The 23,337-nt window shown below is 37.5% G+C and overlaps 1 protein-coding gene across 3 annotated transcripts in view; it reads left to right on the forward strand.

Annotated features, from left to right (window-relative positions):
• The window catches only part of furina (furin (paired basic amino acid cleaving enzyme) a), a 94,705-nt gene that overhangs the window by 39,943 nt on the left and 31,425 nt on the right, over window positions 1-23,337 (forward strand). For all 3 annotated transcript variants that reach the window (XM_079605148.1, XM_079605149.1, XM_079605150.1), the window contains exons 3-6: window positions 7,526-7,624; window positions 13,414-13,509; window positions 17,602-17,730; window positions 17,813-17,889. In XM_079605148.1, coding sequence (XP_079461274.1) covers window positions 7,526-7,624; window positions 13,414-13,509; window positions 17,602-17,730; window positions 17,813-17,889 — 401 coding nt within the window. The remainder of the gene's footprint in view (window positions 1-7,525; window positions 7,625-13,413; window positions 13,510-17,601; window positions 17,731-17,812; window positions 17,890-23,337) is intronic.

Below are 23,337 nucleotides of genomic sequence, written 5' to 3' on the forward strand. Positions count from 1 at the left end.
CATCCATTGAGATGAATTTAAATACTAGTACAGATCGCTTGACGGAGAGCAAAACTCTCAAGCACTTAAGTCAGTGTTCAGTGAGTGAAAATATATCTATGCTAAACTTCTACTTGGCCTCTAACACACACACACACTGGCAAGTAAAATCTAAGAATGTATTAGCCAATGGATAATGGTAGACATTATTTAGTGGCCCTGAGTGAAGATTTAGTCGCATATGCAAGTGATTTGCTTGCATTGTAAAGGGTTGTCAAGTCAGCTCATGGACCTGCTTCCAAAAAGTTGCTCTTCAGCAGTGTTTAAGTAGCCTTTTTTTTACGCCAATGAACTCCATAAATTCAGCTCACCCAGGCAAGAAGCAACCCACATCTTCCCCTAAAAGGTTCCTTCACCGATTTAGACATTTATAATTTTTCTTTTGGCAGCTGTGAGAGTTTTCATCTTGGTCTATCTCTAGGGAAGGTACCGTGCAGCTGGAACCTCGTCTCTTGGCCATCTTCATAAATCTGAATAAAGCTAGCAGATGACCTCAGCAGAAAAAAATAATGATGATGATAATCTTAAGACGATGTGCAGAGATACTCTTCACCGGAGTATCACGCTTCATGGCTCGTCTCGACCCACCTGGAGTGTGAAGCACACCCTTAATGTTCCATGTTCACTTACACCTGGACTGGGATCTGTAGGGACTGGGATCTGCAGGGACTGTTTGTGTGGTCTAATTTTCTCTAAATGTTGTTTGGAAGGTTGGTGGACTCGGAGAAGGGGCTGATGTTGATTGATGGCTGTGGTGATTCATCAGTCACTGGCTGAGAATAGCTGAAATGAGACTCAAAATAAGTTAGAGAAAGAAAGAGGAAAAGAGAGCATTGATTATGTGTGAAGTATAAGAAATGAAGACCTTCTGGTATAAAGGAATAGGAGAAATGCAGGTATTGAATGGAAAGTGACAGGTGAGTCAATAAGAAGAGACTACAATTATGTAGTTTATTTGAGGATATATTATAAAATGCACTACCAAAAGTTAAAAAGTTTCGGTTAAGGAAGATATATTTTTAAGGAATTATTTTTACTCAGTAGGGACTCATTAAACTGATAAAAAGTGACAATAAGGACATTTTATAATGATAAATTTAGCATCATAAAATGGATAGGTTCCGGTCCTTGATTCCGATTGGTTGAGCCCTGTTCAAAGCCGTTGTAAATTACTCAACAAACATACACCTGTGAGCGCATTACATTAGTATTACTGAGCAACTGCCGTTTGTGATTCTTTGTTGCTGCATGTGTTGCTTTGCAACCTCGTTGGAACTACATTGTTTGGCGGAGGAATAAATGTGTTATAACGTTATATATTTTTTTGTTGCTGTTTATTTTATGAATAAAATAAATATTAAAATTAATATTTTGATGCAGTAACTTTTATAAAAGCATTATAAAAAGAGCTTTTATAAAAGCAAAGAATTTAAAACAGCTAAAGGGGTTTTAGGCACTCTGCTCCGCGTCGTGCTAACAACGCCCCTTAGCTGTTCTAAATTCACTGTAAATAACGGCTTCGCGGGGCTTATTGCTTTATTGGTGGTGAGCATAAGAGACTTCTTTAAAAACATGAAAATATCTAACCGACCTCAAACTTTTGAACAGTATATTTATTATAAAATATGTATTTATATAATTTCAGTTTTAAATCTCTTGTCTTATATTATATATATTTTAATGTTTTATATATATTGTAAATGCACTTACATAACATTTTATTGAATAACCTTTGTTAAAAGCTTTGGTTGACCATTATTGCTTTCCAGGATTTATCGCGGCAGATTTGTCCTTCTGGTATTAAGGGAAACTGCTAGTTATCTGTTGTTTTCCAGCGTGGGTTTGGGCTGCTGCTTCAGCTCCAGTGAGCACCGCTGACGTGGGGTGTGGTTGGGTCTTAAGACTTTATGTAAACATGGACAAGCACTTTTTCTAACCAAAAGCTGTAAATGGGGTATAACCTTCTTTTTTTCTTTTTATGTCACTGGTATCATAGAGTTTCTCTGAAATGTCTTCTTTCAGTGTTCTCTGAATATACGCTCTCATTCTTGCCCTTGTCCTCATTTAGTTTGTAAGTGGTTGTTTGCGTATCTAAAGGTCATGCTCATTATAAGATAAATTACACTATTAAACTCTGTTTTCACAGCGCTCCCTTTCAGTGTTGATTCACATAGAAATGCTGGAACAACTCTTCTCAGGAAATGTTTTAACCATTTCATGCTTTGGTCAGTGTGTGTTTTCATTAAACATGGAGTCATATAATTTTTTCCATGAGTGGTGCTTCATTTCAGTTTGTTAGACTTACTGTGTATAATTTCTGACGCGTCTTTGATTTTATAATGTCAAACAGTTGCTGTGTATTCCATTTACATTTAGTATGATATTTTTAGATTAGTATTTTTCTGTATATTCTCACCCTTTGTCAAAGCTGTCAGTAGATTTTGGAATCTGACAAAAAAAATCTAGATTAGATCCAGATAACTTGCGACCATAGTTGACTTTGGGAAATGCACCCCGGGCCAATATATTGATGCTTTATGGATAAGTTGGACTGATGCACGGTTGTGATGCACATTCATAAAGACTGATTTCAATTGCAGAGACTAATTGCTCCATTTGCTCAATGAGTCAGATGGATTGTTCCCTTGATTTGTAATTGCTCTTGAAATTATCACAAATGTAGCCTGCCCACTGCCAGCTCATTTTCCCACAGAAAACATCTGTGTTTCCTCCACCAGCTTTGGCTTATCTACAACTTGCCATTTCCATTGTTTTATTCTACCTACTAGTTAAAGTTCCAACAGCTGTACGTGTGCTTGCCTTCATTAAAGAGAAGGTAGTTTCGAGGCGGAGGCTAATTTTAGATAATAGCCCTAATTTGTGTGGGAAACTGTGGACCACTCCTGGTCAGTGCTGTGTTATATGGTCTAACCCATAAACTGAGGTCACTGAGGTCAGATTCTAATGTCAAGGAAGTAAGGGAGATAATGTACATCCAGCCGGTTCGTTATTGCAGAATAAACCCCGACAGGGTGATCAGGACCACGACGCGGATGTGTATTGCATCAGCCTGAAGAGATTTATTCTGCAATAACAACCTGCTGGATGTACATTTATCCTCCTTATCACACGGATACTTGCCACATAAGTAAATAATTAGACATGAAATATTGATCTGAGTCCAAATATTTTATTAGTTCTTTAAACACAAAGCTCCTGGGGAGAGATCAGTTGTGAGCAAGCAGCAAGTTCAAACTAGACGGACATTTAAAGGATACGGTACAGTCATATCATTACACAGCATTTCTCCACATGCATAAATATGTGGATAAGAAATACTAATCTGAGGTGAAACTGGTTTAAAATCTTACCTGTTTGTTATCTTATAATCCAACAGTGTACAAAACAATAGTCGCAAAATGGCAGCAGCTGTGTTTGTATGAAACAAGAGAGAGCAAGTACGCGATAGCAAATGACATAAGGAAATAACTGTACACAAAATATTGATTTTTAATATTTATTAGCTCACCCAATGCAAAAATTCATTCCTAAAAAGGAAAAAAAACATTCCTAGCACTGACTTCAGTAACCCGGATGAGCCTGTGCTATCTGTTTTTAGCGGTATGTTACCTACCCGAATCAAGTATTCCACAGAGCGGTGTAATAATACTCTTTACATGCCATTATTATGTGGTTATTGCTTGCTAGCATTACCTCAGCGTCTTGGCTAATACTTATGTAAAGCTTTTAAATACAAGATTTACAATGTTATTTTTAATTACAGGTCATACTCCTTAGTCATAGTTGTAAGATCTCAAGTTTGTGTAGCCTTTTTATCATATGCAGTCCTGGGACATGTCTGAATAAAGACTTTATTTTCATTTCATATTTCATTTAGTTTCGTATTTAATTAAAATTAATCCTTAATTAAAGGGGTGGTTCAGGATTTTGGACATCGGACCTCATTTTCAAGTTAGCCTGGTTGTTATTCATCAGTGGAGACAGTTTTCAAAAAATTTCATCCAGTCCTTCCAGTTGCATAGTTCGCCGATGCTAGGCTAGCGCGAGTCAACGGTATAAGCTAGCCTGCCATTAAAAACAGTTTTACCCACTCCAAAGTACACCAAAAGCAAATAAATTATAACGGCAGACTGTCGATGTAAATGTCTGTTGAGAGAATAATGTTAGAAATCAAACTACCCTTTCATTGCATTGCAATAGTTACACTTTGTTCCCTGTATTTATTAGCACAGTCTACAGCAGCGGCGGAGTGATATTAAGTTACCTAGGCAACCGAGAGAGTCTCCACATGACGCAAGTGTATTTACCTGCCGCTGACACTCATCACTACAGAAGCAGAGGATATTTCACTAAGAAATCAACATAGGACTATGGCCACGTTTGAAAGCCATGCCAATGTTTCAGACTTTGGAGACGAGGAATGTGTTTTATTCAACGAACCGTACATGTATGAGCCGGAATACACAGACGAAGAACTAATCGAGATAGATACTAAAAGGGCAGAAATTGAACTGTAACGTTATCTCCACTAACGCTGTCATTGTCATTCTATAAGTTATGAGAAGGGACTAGCTTAATAGATAGCTATAGTAGCCTAACAAAAGTTATTACCTGTTCATCTGCTGTTGGTGCATATGGAAAGACGGCTGGAACTGCATTCCTTGTCAGTGACTTATGAACGTTTCGATTATGGGGTTTTTCAAAGTCGTCTGGTCTAAAATAATCACTACAAATTCGCAACTTTAATAGTCTCTGCCGGTGTCTCGTTGTCCAAGCCAGCAGAAAGAAGCCACAGTTGGTTCCTTTCTGGATCTCTCAATGGAAATTTGTGGAAACTTTTTGCATGACCATCTATTTGGTTTATTTTTACAATTTCGAAATGCACAACGAATCACCATGTTGCCAATTCCTTAGTTTATAATCGAATGTTTTTCAATATCGTTGTTCAAGGCTACTAACGTTACTAGCTAGCTAGACGTCCCGTCTGTAGTGCGCGCGCTTCTGTTCTGTGTTTACTTTTCGGCGCAGTACTACTAACCGGAGCAAAGTAAAATTCCGCCGCTGCTGAGAAACTAGTTCCTGTAAATGTAATGCGATCATTGAGATGTAAGAGTACCGGACCGGTACTTTGATTTCTAACATTATTCTCTCAATAGACATTTACATCGACAGTCTGGCGTTATAATTTATTTGCTTTTGGTGTACTTTGGAGTGGGTAAAACTGCTTTTAATGGCAAGCTAGCACAGATACCGTTGACTCGCGCTAGCCTAGCATCGGCAAACTATGCAACTGGAAGGACTGGATGATTTTTTTTGAAAACTGTCTCCACTGATGAATAACAACCAGGCTAACTTGAAAATGAGGTCCGATGTCCAAAATCCTGAACCACCCCTTTAAATCCTAAGTCAAATCTTAATATATCAGATTGTCTTACTTTTTAATTCTTATTTAAAGAAAACCTTATGATTATAACAAATTAAAAGCTATAAGTAACTGGATTGCAGATTTATTTTAAATTAGGCTTTCAGTTGTTTTTTAGTTATTGATTAATTTCACATAAATTGAATTACAAAAAGAAATCTACCTTTATCATTTTTACAGTAAAAAGTTTAATAACAAATGCAAGATGTGTTTAAAACTATAGCCTAGCTGCTTTTCATTTTGGAATAATTTCATAAAAATTTTTTTTCTTCTAATAGTGTTCACTAAAAAAAAGGTGCCTTTAATGCTTTAAAAGTATAATTGGACAGCAATTTGTGGTCCATCTGTGTTACGTCTCTTAAGAATGCAAATCATGCCATTAACAGTGTTGCATCCAAATAGTGGGACAAAACTAGCTATCATTTTTGTTGGTAATTAAAGTAAGTTAATAATAGCAAAGATTTATTCTAGTGTAGTCTGGTCTGAAGAGTAGAGTTGAAATGTGTAGGTTGATTCCAGACATAAGGAACACATTTTGCGAAGCCATGCCCAAATGTTTAACCAACACTGATATCATTTTCAGATGTGGGTTGTAAGTTTTAGTGTAGATATACGTTTTTTGTTTTTTTCCTCCTCCACATGCATTTCCTCTCGCATGTTTCCAGGCAGTTGAGATGGTTGTCTGATGGTGGTCTGATATGACAAGACCAGCATATCTCCATCTGCGCTCCCCTGTGCCCTGGAGCCGCTGGATTCAGGCCTGTCTGAGATTGATGCTCATCTTTTTAGGACTCTTATCTTACAATACACCCATACCCATCCTCAATCTATTTCCCTTTGTGACTAACAAAGCTCTCAGAGCACTGCATGTTCTTATTACCCATCCCTCTTTGGTTATCTTCTCTTGCGATCGATTCTTGTTATTTTCTGTCATTATTGTTCTCTTGTTAACCACAAAACGTGCCAGGCTCTAGCTAGCAGTTCAATAAATGTGTTTCTTCTCTCATTCAGTCTTCCATCTCTTTTGGCTTTTTTCCTCTTTTAAGGGTTTTATTTTTTACACTTGTTTGATGCTTTATGTTTTGAATGATTTTTACTGGGTCACCGGTTGTCAAATTTGCTTTGTCAAGGGCTTATTGACTCACGGGCTTTGTTTGGGTGGAGATGTTTGCATCAACACACTGTAATCTGGTCGAGCTTTTTGTCCTCGATCCTCCTGACAGGGGCTCCTATTACATGTTACCGGCCTTCGAATAAAGAATGACTTTTTGCACTGCGCTTTGCGAAAGTTGTTTTGCTGTACCTTCGAATTAATTGCTTAAATTTGGGTTGGTCTGTATTTAATTCACTACTGGTTTCCTGCTTTAATCAATCAATGTGTTTAGTAACTGGAGGTTGTCCGTACAATCGTCAATGTTTCTGGTCTTGTAAATGAGCACGTGTCTGAATCTATAGCATGACAGCATGAACCCTGGCTCACTCCAGACTTTTAGCTTTCATCAAACGGAGAGAGAAATCGATCTGCACCAGTGCCGGTTTGATGACTCTGGCCCTCTGGATGATCTTGTCATGTGTGATTGTGCAGTCAGCTGACAGGAGATTGACTCGTTCAGTGTTACTTGTACTTGAGGCTGTTGGACATGTACAGCTGTGTGCAGTGCTTTTCTCTCTGTTCATATTTCTTCTGTCTGGATCATTACGGTCATGCAGGGGTTCAAAGCTGGGCTTCTTACCGATGATCTGGAGTGGCATTCACTTTCTTTTCAAATTTGTGTTCCAGAATAGACTGAAGCTAATTGTGGACAAGCTAAAACACATTATTTAAGTCTTTGATTTAAACTTTAATGTATAGTTCACCCAAAAATGTTGGTTCCCAACATTCTTCAAAATACCTAATCTAGATTTTTGCAATGTTTTAGTTCCTAGTCCTACATGTACATTTTAAAACATTTAGAGTCTACAAACAAAATGGCTGTTTAAATTCCTGGAAAAAATCTGTATGTGGTGAGCTAAATGTAGCCTTGTGTTTTTTCTTCCCCTCAGGTATTTGGAGATTATTATCACTTCAGGCACCGCAAGGTGGTGAAGAGGTCTTTATCAGAGCACAGAGGAACACACATTCGTCTGCAAACAGAACCCCAGGTATGTGTGAAATGTAGGATCCAGATTCCCCCCCCCCCCCCCTCTCCCCCCCCCCCCCCCCCCCACCAGGAAACTCAAAGGTTTTATTGACCAAGCCTTGTCTAAATGAGATGTAAAAAGCCAAAACACGGAAGCCATTGATATCTGAATAAGTCTGATAGAGAGAGTAAAGAAATTTGTGAATATTACGTTGTAAAAATATACAATTCTACACACAAATAACACACAAATATTATGTATTAAAACATAATTTTTATAATTAGACTCCTTCTCATTAAAGTTTCTCCTTCTTTTTTTTACTCACCATTCATCATGCTCAATAATGCAACCATTTTATTTTAACATGACTTTGCTTGAATAAATGTTTTTTTGAGACCAACATTTGGTTCCTAATCTAGCCAATCCCCCCTTTCTTTTTAATTTTAATAATTAATGAATATTGTTAGAAGATAAATAGCATTTTAGTCATGATCAAATTTGATGAAATAGAGCATTTCATCATGATTTTTGATGAAAGGGTTGCAACATTTGCAGACCTCATATAAAATGAATTAGGGCTGCACAATATTGGGGAAAAAACTGACATTGTGATATTTTGTTTTTCTACGATATGAATAGCTCTATTTGCAAAGAATTATTAATTCTAGAATGATTGGGGTGATTTTGTAGGGGAGTGAATCTGCATAGAAAATAAGCAATTGGCATAGATAAATGCAGTAGAACAAAGATACAAATTAAATAAACAGTACTTTAGTCTGTTTTTCAAGTATGTCTAATGGTATTCATTCAGGTACATAAATAACTGTATAAATTAAATATAATTAATCTTTGTTAAAGCTACAAAAGGGTTTTGTTTCTTTGTATTTTGTTGTTTGATTAATGACAGCAGTGGGTAAATTAGGCTGCTGTCACTTTAAGAGCTAATGCACGGATCCAATATAATATGTATCCATTTTCTTTCTCAATTGTTTAAATTCACATAAGCTATACTCTTTCGCATCTTTGTGCGCTTAAATTGTTTAAACTCGCTTGAATGTTTAAACTGACAGGACCTAAAATATTGCAACTTATACATTTTCACTCTGTGATGATTAAACTTTGCAATTAATCAGAGAAATTCATGCGGTTTGAACTCTGCCTGGTCCGTAAGGATCACGTATGAACTACGATCCTTATACCTGACAATCGCACATGCTGCGATGTTACTATTGTGAATGCACACATCATGATATCAGTGCTAAAACGATGTATCACGCAGTCCTAAAATTAATAGAAAATGAAACGATTCATATAATATTTAGTTTGACCTTATGAGGTTGATAATCAACATTTTATGAATGTTAAACACATTCTTCACTGGTCTTGTAAGAATTCCTGCCCCTAATTTGTACACTATTCATGGAAAGTGCTTTGAAGCAAGTAAAGTTTAAAGCGAGCAAGTTATTTGCTTTCTGCTGATTTATGACATTGGACTATATTTTGCAGTGTACCCCCTTTTCTAACTTCAGCCTAGCTTCAGCTAATAGGACATTGCATTACTTTGGACATTCGCTATTGCCCTTAATGTTTTTAAGTTTGTCTGGTTCCTCAAAGACCTCATTACATTTCCTCAGGGACTCCAACTAGACCCCAATCACTGTTGGGCATGTAAGGAAGCACCAGAACCTGCACACTCAATTTTCAAGTCTTTCATCTTAGTTATAATTTCACTGACACTCTGCAGCACACTCTTTTCTTTTTCTTTTTTTATCCTCCTTGTTTTATAAAGGATTAAGGGTAGACATTTTTTATTTGTCCAGAGGTCCTTTTTTTTTTTTTTTTTAACTTTTTCTAGAAACCTTGCTTTTTTTTTACGTTCTTCTGTTTGAATCGTCTACTCTGAATGTTGTAATGAATCTTTCCGTTCACACTCTCACACTATTTTTTGTAAAGCTTGTATATCACAACTCCTCAGTTTCCTCCCCTGTGTACACTGCTTTTAAGAACACCAAATAAAACACTTTCGGTTTCTCTTGTCACAGGTGTGAAATACGAGGGTTTAAAGTTGCGTTGCTCACGATGCGTCGACCTGACATCTGCGTTCGTTCAGTACAGCCTTAGAATTTGTCGTTCACCGGCCTCTCTGATCCAGATGGCGAGTTTTGAGGAGACGTGAAACACAAACCCTGCAATTTTAATGCCAGAGGAATGCTAAGGGCTAGAAACCCCCTTAATGGAAATCACTGACTGGACCCGTATGGCCCATTACTCAACTTTTAGAGGGGGTTAAAAAGTCCATCTTGTAACATGGCTGCAGCGCCACGCTCCATCAGCGAGAATGGCCTCCAGGAGCAAAGCGACTTCCCTCGAGATGGGAAAAGCACTCCATTGTCCAGTGTGCAGAAGTGATGAGGTGTGTGAATAATAAACCCGACTGGGTCCCAACACAATGACGGAGAGTCATCGCACAAAGTCTGTCTAATGGCAAATACATTTCCAAAAAGTTTTTGTTCAGCAAAGAGCGCTCCCTTTATAATCACTGAAGCTGTCAATAGAGTCCATTATAATGAGCAATAATGTCTAGACTGGATGCGGCACAATGCGACACGACAAATGTCCGACACTGAACTGATGCCCTGTTCTATTTCTGACGTACTTCAAGCGCTCGCACTACTTGTCCTGACACGAAGAACAAATTAATTAGCAGCGGTCGCTTTGTCGCATTCAGTGTAGACCGCCTCTGTTGCGGTGCGATAACCGTCACGTTCGTTGTTTACACTTTGTTGGTTATTATGAAAGGATTCACGAGCATGCAGAACTCTAGAGTGTGCGGTTAACGAAAACTCCAGTGTTTTGAGCGGATTGGCCATTGCGTTCTCGTGCTCAACAGATATGTCTGTGATTGGCTCCAATGATCAATACTTCAAAAACATGTTGTAAACCGAAACCTTTGACGCTCTTCACAGAGCGCTTACACATATACACGCAGGAGTGTTTGAAAGCATCTGCCTATCAGCAGGTACCGAATATAACCGGTACTCTGTACTACCAGCTTTTAAAATTTCAGTACCGACCAAAGACCGGTACTTTTGACAACCCCACAAATGACTATTATTGTGACCGAAATCGCTCCTTGTGAAGTGAAACCTGTAGTCATGTGAAGATGTTGCTCTTGTAAAGCATGTCAGTCCTGTTGCCTGCACTCTCAGCGGGTCCCAGTGGCATTTCCCCTGACTGCCCTGCTCCACTTCCTGTTGTTGAATTCTTTCGCTCTACGTGTTTAATCTCAAACAATAGTGACTGTTGTCAGATTTGGAGTGCTAATTACTTTATTTATACTATGCAGTCTTCATGCATCATATTTTGCTTGACCTTTTCATTTGGGCAAGTTTTAAGTAAAGTCTTGTATTGTAGTCTTGTAATTTATTAGACAATAAATTACATATTAAGAAAAAGCATTATGCATTAGACTTTATGGCTAAATGTTTTATGAAAATATATTTCAGCTGCATTTTAGTAGAGGTTAAGAGATTTCAGATCACTTCCATCCGGTCTCCCTTTGTTTCATCTTCAGCTCTCTCTCTGTTCTGTCCATCACTCAATCCATCTTCATAGCTTCAGAAATGCATTTCCTATTTCTGAGTCTTTTGGCAGCATTCATATTCTCTTTGAAACACATTTGGCTCAAGTCAAAACATCAGAGCTGTCACAGATGTAGCAACATCAGTCATGGGGTTATTCATTATGCATTGCCAACTGAGTACTGGCTCTAATTGAGCTTACTCTCAGATGAGGTCGATCTTTAAAAGTTAGAAACGCTTATGTGTGCTACTTTTTTAATTACCGTATTACTCTGGCTAATTAATCAGCAGGGGGAGAGTGATACAATGTTTAGACGACATGTCTCTCTTCAATAACTTTCCAAACAGACAGCCTCAGATATTAATCCGCGTTCCTATCCAGCACTTTTTTTTCATGCATTTTCTTGGATCTGCGTTCAACATCAGTCGGTTTTGAACTTTATCTTTCATGTTTAAAAAGATCTTGCCACAAAGCGACTAAAAATATATCTACTCCAAAACTTAAGGGATCATATGTTTTTATCTGAAACTTTGAAATGACATTAGAATTTTGTTTTCATTTTTTTTTTAAATTCAGCTTTTTAATTATTTTATTGGAATTTTGAATTTGAAATTTAATTTTGTTTCGACTTTTCAAAGATCAATTGCCTACGGTTATGGGTCACACGGCACATTTCTAACCTTGAAACATGAATAAATCCCTAACTCCAAGTAAAGCCACGTTAACAGGGATGCTTGCCTTCAACAGCACTTAGGCTAAATGTTTGTGGAAATGTTTGATTTTGTCAGTCAAGTCAAACAAATAACCTCTGACAACATGACCTAAACTTTGAACAGCCGTCACTGTACAAATGATTGGTTAATTATTAACAAATTCATCTGGAGAAAGCAAATATACTGCAATTCTGTAGATTACCAGAATATCATTCTCAATTGCACATAAAATGTCATCATAACAACTTGACCTTGAGGGACTTTGAGTGGTGAGTCAAGTTGATGTGTCCTGATTTGTCTTTAGGCCTGTGAAGGTCCCAACTGGACCGTCATTCATTTTTCTTAATATTCACTTCACTCTGCTGTCACATGTCTGTCCATTTCATCCACTTTACAAAAACTCATTCTAGACAGTGAGCAGTGAGCTCTGGCGTGAGCAACACTGAGCTGTCAATCACATAATCTGCCACCGTCTGCGTTTTCTGCCCTGCTGCAGCAGTCACTGCCCCAGAGAAACAGCTTCCCGTCTTTCAGCAGGCCTCTCTGTCTTTGTGTTGAGTGAGGATTGTGAGGAGATGGAAAACAGGACGATGTCTGTCAGCAGATTTCATCAGCTCTTATTTAATGATATGAAATCCAAATTGACCATATTTACTGTAATGTTTCTGTTCTTATTGCACACGTTTCGTCGTTACTTGCTATTCTGCCTTATTCTAAATGTTTTTTATATCTTTCATGCATTAATGAAAAATTACAATTATAAAATCAAATCCTGCCCTACATTCATGTAATTCAATGTTCTTAGAAATATATAATAATAATGAATAAATAGTGATACTGAGTATTCTGTTTCACACAAACATGTCATGTTACAGAAGATAAATGCATTTTGAATGCAGTTGTAGTATTTTATTGCCATGTTTAATTGCATTGTAAAGATTTGGTACCATTATCATGACTGTCAAATGGATTTTTAAAAAAAAAATGTATTATTATAACTTAAATATGTTCCTTGACACACACTCACACACACAAATCCAACCCTTAACCCTTCCTACTTTTAAGGGGCGGCTACTTTAGGGCTTTCATTTGCCCTGTTGTCGACAGACTAAAGTGCGTACATCAGAAACTGAACACGCATCTGTATACTGTATACAGTGTAGATAGCATCAAAGATTATATCCAACTACAGTGCGATGATTTAGAACTATTCGTTGATGTCTTTCTTGTTGTGTAGGCAGGCATAATATGCCAATGTATTTGCCTATATGACTTCCCAGATCCTGCAATCTAAAAAAACAAGCTGATTTTGGAGCTTTATTAAATAAATGCTTTCTTTATAATGAGGAGGTACAAAGACCTCTTATGTCAAAAGATCAAGGCAAATTTGATTTCTTGTGTCATGACCCCTTTAATTATCCATTGATGATTCTGGATCTTTAGAACTGAACTGATGGGAAACCTTGGAAACAAATACTTCTCGTATGACTCTGACTGTTTGTTTGTTTTTTCAAGGTAATGTGGGCGGAACAGCAGGTGGTAAAACGAAGAAAGAAGAGGGATATTTACAATGAGCCGACCGATCCGAAGTTTGCACAGCAGTGGTACTTGGTGAGTAAATAGCTCAACGGTTTGTTTGTGTGCATACGTGTGTTCACAAACTGTTAGTTTATTTGGAAGCACGATACCTCCCGCTCAGATTGGATGGTCTGGGTGGGCTGATGTAATGTTCTGTTTGGATTCATAGAATTCTGTTCCTTTTGCCCCTTATTAAATGGGACGTTGTGTAACGGTGAACTTGTTGCCATTATGGTCATCCGGTGGAGCTTAAAGTTTAATCAGCCGGTTGTGATTTGGCTCTTCGGAAACATTCCAGAAGTGCTGGCCTTCACTTTCCATCAGTCTTTATACGTCTCTTCTCCTGATATGCCACTTAATTTGTTTGTGAGTGAGATGTTGAAATGATTTACCACTATGACTGTATTTATATTCACACATTTTTGTTGATCTAAATTCATTTCATTCCAATTGAAGATTTTTACTGTTTATATGCAGTTTAAACTGGAATTTGATGAAAATACACATTTTCATGAGAAATGAGCAGCATTTAGTATCAACACTACCACAATAACAATAAAACGTGAAGAAAGCAATGATCTGAGAAAGCAGCTGATTCACTTGACCAAAGAAGGGCTTGATCACCACCTGCTTACTTGAAAACACAAGAATTTGCAATGCATCTGGCGTAAATATTTGCCGCCGCCTCAAATAAATCTCTGGATGAAAGGATGTAACAAAGATGGGTGAGAGAGAGATATGTTTGTGATTGAAAAGATTACATGGCAGTGACTGATCAGCCTAAACATTATGACCAGTCACGGGTGAAGAGAATATTGTTAATAATCTCCCAACAAGGCCACATATTGAGGTCTAGGTAGATTAGATGGTAAGCAAACAATCAGTTCTTATAATCAATGTGTTGAATGCAGGAGAAATGCACAGGAATAAAGGCCTGAGCGACTTTGACTAGTGCCAAATTGTTATGGCAAGGTGCCTGGGTCAGACTATCTCTGGCTTCTGGCTTGATCCCAGCAGTGGTGAGCATTTACCGACAGTGGTCCGAGGAGGGACAGACCGCAACAGGGTGTTGGGCCACCAAGGCTCATTGTTGCTCGAGGACAACGAAGGCTATCCCGCCTGGCTCGAGCCAACAGAAGTTCCACTGTGGCACAAGTCACTAAAAATTGTAATGATGGTTATGGGAGGAATGTGTTACAACACCCAGTGCATCACATTCACCTGCGTATGGGACTCTGTAGCCGCAGAACAATCAGAGTGCCTATGATGACCCCTGTCCACCGTCAAAAGTGCCTACAATGGGCATGCAAGTGTTGAAACTTGACCTTGAAACCAAGTTCGATCGACAGCGGCTCGACCTCACAACCCTCTTGATGGTGTTGAGTGCTATATATCAACTCTGATACTATAATAATTCATGCAGTGTTTTACTGTTATTTGTAATGTTTTTCTCATAGTCTCCTCTTAATGGTCATTGTTTTCATAATAGTGAAAGTAGAAAAATAAATGATTGTGCACTTTTTAAAACCCTCATGAATACTTATGCCGTTTTTCCACTCCATGGTACGGCACGGCACGGTTCGGCGCTTTTCCACTGCATAGTACGGTACGGCTCAGCTCGGTACAGCTCACTTTATGGTGCTTTTCCACTGCATGGTACGGTACGGCTCGCTTTAAATGGTACCACCACTGTTGTTGGTTCCAAGCACACCGTACCGATACTAAAATGTAACGTGAAAACACTGCATATCACTAATTGGTCAGACAGAATCGTCACTACCAGCGCCATTGTATTTGCGACACGAGAAACCAAACCCGCCAGATTTGAATAGCCAACAGCCACCGCTGTAGCACCTGTTTTTAAACTACTTGCTTGAAGAAGAAAAAAACGAAACAAAAAAAGAAATGGCTTGAATCTTGGTCAGTGGACGAAGTGCAGACGTTCCTCTCGTTGGTTGCCGAGGAGCGGCTAAACTATAACGATCAGTCTATAATCCCACCCACTTTGAAGCGGTACTAACTGCAGTGGAAAAGCAAACCGAGCTAAAGCGAACCGAGCCGAGTCGTACCACGCAGTTGAAAAGCGCCATTATATTATAACTTAAAGATCTGTTTTCAATGACAGTAGTGTGTTTGTTTGTTTGTTTGTTTAATATGAATATATGTATTTGAATATATCTGTATTTATTTATTTAACTAGTTGTTAAGATCCCCCCACACCCCATATATGTTATTTATGAGAACTCTGCAGTGTAATGAGAATCGTTCATTTGTGTTAAGTCATTGCTCAGTCATTCTCCATTCAGTGGTGATTCACCAGACCCAGACGTTTTGTTCCAGCTAATGAACCAAGAAGACAATAGATGCTTTTTCTCACATTTTGCGGAATGTCATGACATGAAAAAAAAAAAACACAATAAAATTGTACTCTGAGCTCCAGTCCTTTTTCAACACATTTTTCCCCCGCTTTGTGGCAATCAATCATGTTTATCAGTACAACGGGTAAAAGCCACTCAATAACATTTCCGCAGAATGGAATGCTGGGAAAGTTGGCCGAAGGTTATCAACTGCAATTTATCAGCCTCACTGCCATTATAACTGGACCTTTGAGGCGAGATTGCATCATTTTGCCTGATGTAGACCTAAGAAATAAACTGTCAGTTCTCTTCGTTTGACTTGCAATCCCAGGATATACAAGAGAATGTATCATTTTGGGGTCATCAGACCTTACTGCGCCTTACTGGCTTCAATTTCTCCCTGCAACCACCCTGGGGAGCAGAGCAGTTACGCTGTGACCAAGAGGAGATTCAAAGAGCCATGCAGAAAAATAAATTCAATTTTCTGCTCAGATAAACTCGGGTGGTCATGCTCATTTCTGCACTGGAGTGACACGTGTGAAGTGTGGAGAAGCCAGTTGTTGGCTGTACCGTCACCCTCACAGTGTCTTTTGCTTGGTTGTTCGACATTTGGATGTGTTTATTTTAGGGATGCACCATAATGAAAATTCGGCCCTATATTTGAAAGCCGATAACTGATATATTGGCTGATAAATCTAAATCCAATTTTTATATAATTTTGTAGAGACTAATTACAAAGAAAAAATCTCATCATTAAAAGCCATGTCCCACAAGCACTTCAACATGAATCAAACCTATACAGTACAGTAGCCTTTGAACCAGTGTAAGTTTTCAAATAAATTTTACACTCCTATGGCCGACTTTCCTTATCAAAAAAATCAATTATATATATATATATATATATATATATATATATATATATATATATAATTTAATTAATTAAATTATAATTAAATTAACGATATTTATACAACATAAACATATACTAGAACTTATATTTGCACAAAATGAAACACGGCAACTAAACCCAAAGAATTCATAATGATTTTATACCATTATCGGATTTAAGATATTGGACACAGTTTCTTATTGGACCGATAACATTAAAAATGAACATATATCGGCAGATTCTGATATGGTGGTCGATATATCGTGCATCCCTAGTTTGTTTTGGTTTCAGTCGACTTATGCTCACCATGGCTGCATTTATTTGATCAAAAATAAAGTAAAAACAGTAATATTGTTAAATATTATTACAATTTAAAATAACTGGTGATTTATATTTGAATATGTTTTAAATGTAATTTGTCCCTGTGATATCAAAGCTGAATTTTCAAAAAACTACTTCATATTATTTTATATATTAGTTTGTGTGGAAATAACATAAAATCGTGCAACATAAAACTAGTGTAAACACTACAGCTAAATGTATATCAGTTAACACCGCAAGAAAACCACAAGAAAAGCAGAAACTCCAGACCTGAGGGTACAGTATGTGAAGGGCAGTATGGAGTGTGTCAGGGCATTGCAATAACTGACAGGATGCCGTGAAGGCAATTACTAGAGTTTCAGCATCTTTCATGTCTAGTACAGGACGCCATGTGCTATTGAGGTGACTGCAGTCTGCAGGCTTGAACTAGAGAGCTGGTTTGAGCTTCAAACGTGAAAGATAATCCTCAAACACAGGTAGATGTTTGGCGTCAGCTGAATAGCTAGTTGGAGAGAAGTGACATCTATGCTGATCTGTTTTTTCCCCTGTTCCATTCAGTACAATGAAGATCATCGTGACCTCAACGTGAAGGAAGCCTGGAAGCAGGGCGTGACTGGACAAGGCGTCGTCGTGTCCATATTAGATGATGGAATTGAAAAAAACCACCCAGATTTGCTTCAAAACTATGTGAGTTTGAGGAAACAACCATTACTTTTGACATAAAACCTAAAACAAGATACAATCACTAAATGTTCCCTCATATTTTCAGGATCCAGATGCAAGCTATGATGTTAACGATGGTGACCCAGACCCTCAACCTCGATACACCCAGCTCAATGATAACAGGTATTGTGTACAAGATAACCAGTTAACATAATTGACTGTAATTTACTTGATGGAATCAAACCTAGTTTAGGTCCCCTTTGCAAACCCAGTGATTCATGGGCCGTTGCAGCTCAAAATGTTGTTTGTTTTTCCCGTCTTAGCCATCACTGTATTTTGTGCCTAGGTCTGAAGCTCCTGGCATAAAACCAGCTGAAGTATGAATACTACTATACATTTACTGCTTTACTTAATGAGGCCAAAGGTTTCCCCTGCAGCGTGGAGATGGGCACAGGAATACACGGCCTGTAATATAGTGTGATTAGTGCTGTTGCCGTAGCCCATTTATATTGGACAGGAACTGCTTTTCCTAATGAGTTTTTTTGCCTAACCAGCAAGCAAATGGTACCACTATAATTTTCAGAAATGCAATCTACAATAATGATTTTCGTTCATCATTCATCATTATTCATTTATTGCATCATTTACTAATTTAATGGTGTTACACATGATCACTCTTGGCCAGATGCAGTTTAATATGTAAGATTCCTGCAAAAAAAAAAAAAAAGATATATATATATTCTGCAGTTTGTGAATTGACTCAGCAAGATGCAAAACATACAACAAAAGAAGTTACTTGATATACTAGTGCATATTCAGTGACATTCACACTGACAGCTATTCAAAAGTCTCTGTAGTTGGCGTTCCTACTCGGCTGCACGCTGTTCTCTGTTCAAGTTTATCCTACAGTATGCAGGGTCACTGGGTGTGCTGGAGCTAACATATCTTGCAGGCGAAAGCATTTTTTTTTACACTAAATTAAATTCATTTATACGTAATACTCTTGAGACAAGCATGCAGTTAGTAGTAGGCAGCAGGCAACAGCTTTCACTGGATACTTTCTGTGTTGTGCGTTTTGCTGCTGGGAAATTAGTTTCTTTGTGATTGATGGGTTGTGAATTTAGTTCCCTCCATGGATTGTGTTTTGTTGCCTTGGTAATGGCTATTCACTATACTGGATGTTTTTTGGCCTAGTTCATAAATCACCAGGGATTTAGGTTAAATTGTGAAGAAGGTTGGTGTTGAGAACGGGTTACTTTAAAGGAGAAGATTCTGTCAATATGTCAATCTGAACCTGCATGCTTTTTTCTTTCTGCGAAAATCTCCATTTAGACACAGTTAGTAGTGACATTGGACTTTCAAGCTCTAAAAAAACCCCCTCAAATTAGTCCATACCACTTGAGCGCTAAATTCCAGGCCTTCTGGAGTCATGCGATAGTTTTGTGACAAACCAAAAATAATAAAATCCCAAATTATTTACCTCCGCCGCAGCTCGCAATTGTTGTTGTTTTTTTTGTTTAATGTATACATATGCAGCATATTTTGATTTGAGACTTGCATTGGAGATGAAGGTAATAATTTAATAATTAATGAAAAAATTGTTTGGGTTCGGTAAGGTTTTTTAATGTTTTTTTGCCTCTTATCATTCACTAAGGCATTTATTTGATCCCAAAATAATAAAAATAGTAATATTGTGAAATATTAAAATATTGAAATAACCATTTTATATTTTGAAGAGTAATTTATTCCTGTGATGGCAACGCTATGCTATGCTACGCTATGTGATGGCAAAGTTTTCAGCATCATTACTCCAGTCTTCAGTGTCACATGATCCTTCAGAAATCATTCTAATATGTTGAATTTATGCACATGAAACACTTCTTATTGTTAAAAATGTTTTAACTTCTTAATGTTTTTGTGGCATCCATTATCATGCTTTTTCAGGATTCTTTGATGAAAGTTCAAAAGTTCATTTATTTGAAATAGAAATGTTTTGTAACACAAGTGCCTTTACAGTCACTTTATGGCTATAATCCATGCTTCATGAATAAGAGTAAAACTTTTTTTTCTAAATCTTACTGACCCCAAACTTTTTAACGGTAGTGTAAAAATATCTGTCTGTTTATCACTCAAGGAAGATCCGTATAGCTTCTGATGAATTATATGCACTTTTTCACAGTGCTTTTATATTGCTTTTTTATTCAGCTCATGGGGAATATAAATTTGTGGTCGTTGTATGCAAAAGATCTGTATAAAGATTTAAACTTTTTTTTTTTTTTTTCATGGAATAACTAACAGTATACAAATTTGGAGTGAAATGATGGTTAGTCAATGATGACAGAACGGTCATTTCATCGGGTGAACTATTCCTTTATAAGATTAGGTTTCTTCATTTATGTCATCACCACCCCTCCAAACTGAATCAAACCCATCAATATTTATAAAATAAGACATTGTTATGGCTGAAAATCACGGCTAAACTATCTATTTCCATCTAATGAAGAGTTGAACTCTGGTCTGTCCTTTTTTCACTTTAGGATTTTCCACTTTCGTCCATTTTTTTTTTTTTTTTTTTTGGATACCAGCCAAAGAGCCGTTTTATCTTGAGGCTAACCATGATTGGTGATGACAGGCAGAAAAGCGTATAGTTACGAGTGGGTAGAAATCAAAGGTCTTGGGCTGAATGACACAGCTTTGTAGTTTTTCAAGGGGCCGTCCCATGCTCCCCTAATGAAAGTACCCCACAGTGTAGGCCGCGTTGGCGTGACTCCTATAATGGACGCTAATGAAATAACGTCTTTGGTCCTAGATGAAATGTGATCAAGTTTGACTTTTAAAACATTTCGTAAATGATTTTGCAATGCAGAAACACTTTCCCAGTCACTATAAAGCATTAAGGATCAGTTAAAATGTCTCTATCTGATAATGCAAAGACAGCAGGAGATACATTAGAAGCAGTAGTACAACAGCAGTAGCAATTTTGCTCGTCCTACACGTTATTTAGCTGCCATGTTTTCTTCTGACCCCTGCTGTGAAATTCCCCTTCTTCAATCCACAATTTTTTTCAGAAACCCTCTTCTTGTCGTCTTATTCCTCTCTATTCTAGCACACTGCACTCCAGATAGGTATTTCACCATTGCACTGATCTAGTTCTTGCATCTTATACCACAGAACCACAAAGCTGGTTTCAGGTTTGCAACAGTAGCAGGGAACCTTTAGTAACACTTTCAGTTCTCAAGTATTGTGTGTAACCAACCCTGTGTGAGTGTATGTAAATAAGTGCATGTATGTATGTACAATACAAAATCATTGCACATGCAATTTAATAATGATATGTATTGTTTTCTTGGTGCATGTACAGTACATGATAATAGTTTCTTACATTCGTTAAGTGAAAAACAGTGTGCAAAACTGATTATTGTTAACTATCTATTTTTCGTTTTACTTTAAACATTTCAAATCTTGGCTGTAGTGTTTTTTTTGGCAGACTTGTCTTTTTATTCATGCTTTTTATCGGTTTTGGAGCTTAAGTATATACAGAAATGCTTTTCTATTTATTGAGATTTTTTTTTGTCAAATATTTTCAAAGGATGATACATATTGGATTTAACTATTGCCCCCAATGTAAGTGCATTTTAGTGTGCTTTTCTCAGTGTCAAATCTGGATTTTTTGTAAAACATCCGTTAACCAGTCCTCTAACAATCCTCGGCTGTGTTATAAAGTGGATAAATAATGCAGTTCGCATTTTGAATTTTTAAGTGCGTTTCCACGGAAGTGGGGCAGGTTGAGTCAGCACTGTGTTTTAGAAGAAACCTACGCTGTGGCGAGAAGTGTTGGAGCCACATAAAGGCCTTTCTTTTCATTCTTTCATCTCCGAACAGCTCTTTTCCGTAAAACAATTATTGTTTTGTTTTTTGTCAGTTCTCTAATTTACCTTAAAGGGTTAGTTCACCCAAAAATGAAAATAATGTCATTAATGACTCTCCCTCATGTCGTTCTAAGCCCGTAAGACCTCCGTTCATCTTCGGAACACAGTTTAAGATATTTTAGATTTAGTCCGAGAGCATTCTGTCCCTCCATTGAAAATGTATATGTATAGTGTGAACAAATGTTTGCAAATACACACGCACGCACGCGCACACACACACACACACACACACACACACACACACACACACACACACACACACACACACACACACACACACACACACACACACACACACACACACACACACACACACACACACACACACACACACACACACACACACACACACACATATATATATATATATATATATATATATATATATATATATATACACACACGTGTATTTATATATATATATATATTCCAATTTATTTAAAATAATCGAATTACATGGTGGTGTTGGTCTATGTACACATGCAGATGGATGTCTTTACCATGATTAAATCTTATCTTTTCTTTTTCTTTTTTTTATAACTCGTATTTAATTTTCTTATCTTTCTCTCTAGATATCCGATACTCGTATCAGTTGACTATGCCAAGCACCTTAATACATTAATTACTCTCATGTGCAGTTCTGTGTTGACTCTTACCATATGTTAAAAAAAAATATATAAAAAAAATTCAGTAGGCTTTGATTCAATTACTGAGTCTCAAGCTTTCCTCTTCACTTAAAAATGTTCAGAGTTATAGCAAAGATGAACATGTATTAGAAATCATATCTTTTATAGATCGCTGTCTTCAGCAATGCAGTGCTTTATGGGCGTTTGGCACAACTTTAGAGACCGTTCTCTCAGGGTGTAATCTGATCAAGATCGGCTCAAAACGTGTGCTGATAAAACATCAGAGGTTACCATAACACACCGTGTTGTTTGGTGTATTAAAACTGCACATCTGGAAATGCCTTTTGTTCAGACAAAGGCAGGATGAAGTATTCCCTCGTATACAGTTCCCACAGTTAATGTGTTTGTACTAGCCAGTCAAGTGAGTTTTGCTTAGCAGCAGCTCAAAACGGACTGTATATTTTCCTGTCCTGTCATTGTTAATTCATCAGGCACAATATGAGAGAGAAGACAGAAATATGTAGTGTTAAGTCAAGCAGAACAGCTCTGCTCTTCCATAAAATCATAACTCGTTGAGGATAGTGAGCCTTCCGTTAAAGATTCTGCTGAACGGTCTCTAGACTTGCGCCTGGTTTCTCTCCCAAGATTAAAACACCGAAGCACTCCCCTGGATTTATTTTCCTGAGCCTCCGATAAAGCCAGCTGGAATACTGCCTAATCCAATTTTAAGATGGTTATGAATACATCTGTATTAAATGTATTAAAACACTCAGCGTGTGTAACGTGGGTCTGCTAATTCAAGCAAAACATGCTGATCTTTCTGCAGGAAACCTTTTTAAACGTCTTAATGTATTGACTATCCAACTATATTTTTTCATTCACTTCTGGTAATCTCCAATTAACATGACATATCATGGTGTTTAATATGGTGAGGGTTGTAGATGATAATACGCACGCATTCTGTAGAAGCTTCGTTTAGTTAAAAGTGGCTATATGTATAATTCAGAAACCCTTGTTATTAGTGACCCTGCTGGCCGTTAAATGAACTGCACCCAGCAACTTACTGCTCATGCTCA

Source organism: Phoxinus phoxinus (assembly GCF_949152265.1).
Source record: "Phoxinus phoxinus genome assembly, chromosome: 2".
NCBI lineage: Eukaryota > Metazoa > Chordata > Actinopteri > Cypriniformes > Leuciscidae > Phoxinus > Phoxinus phoxinus.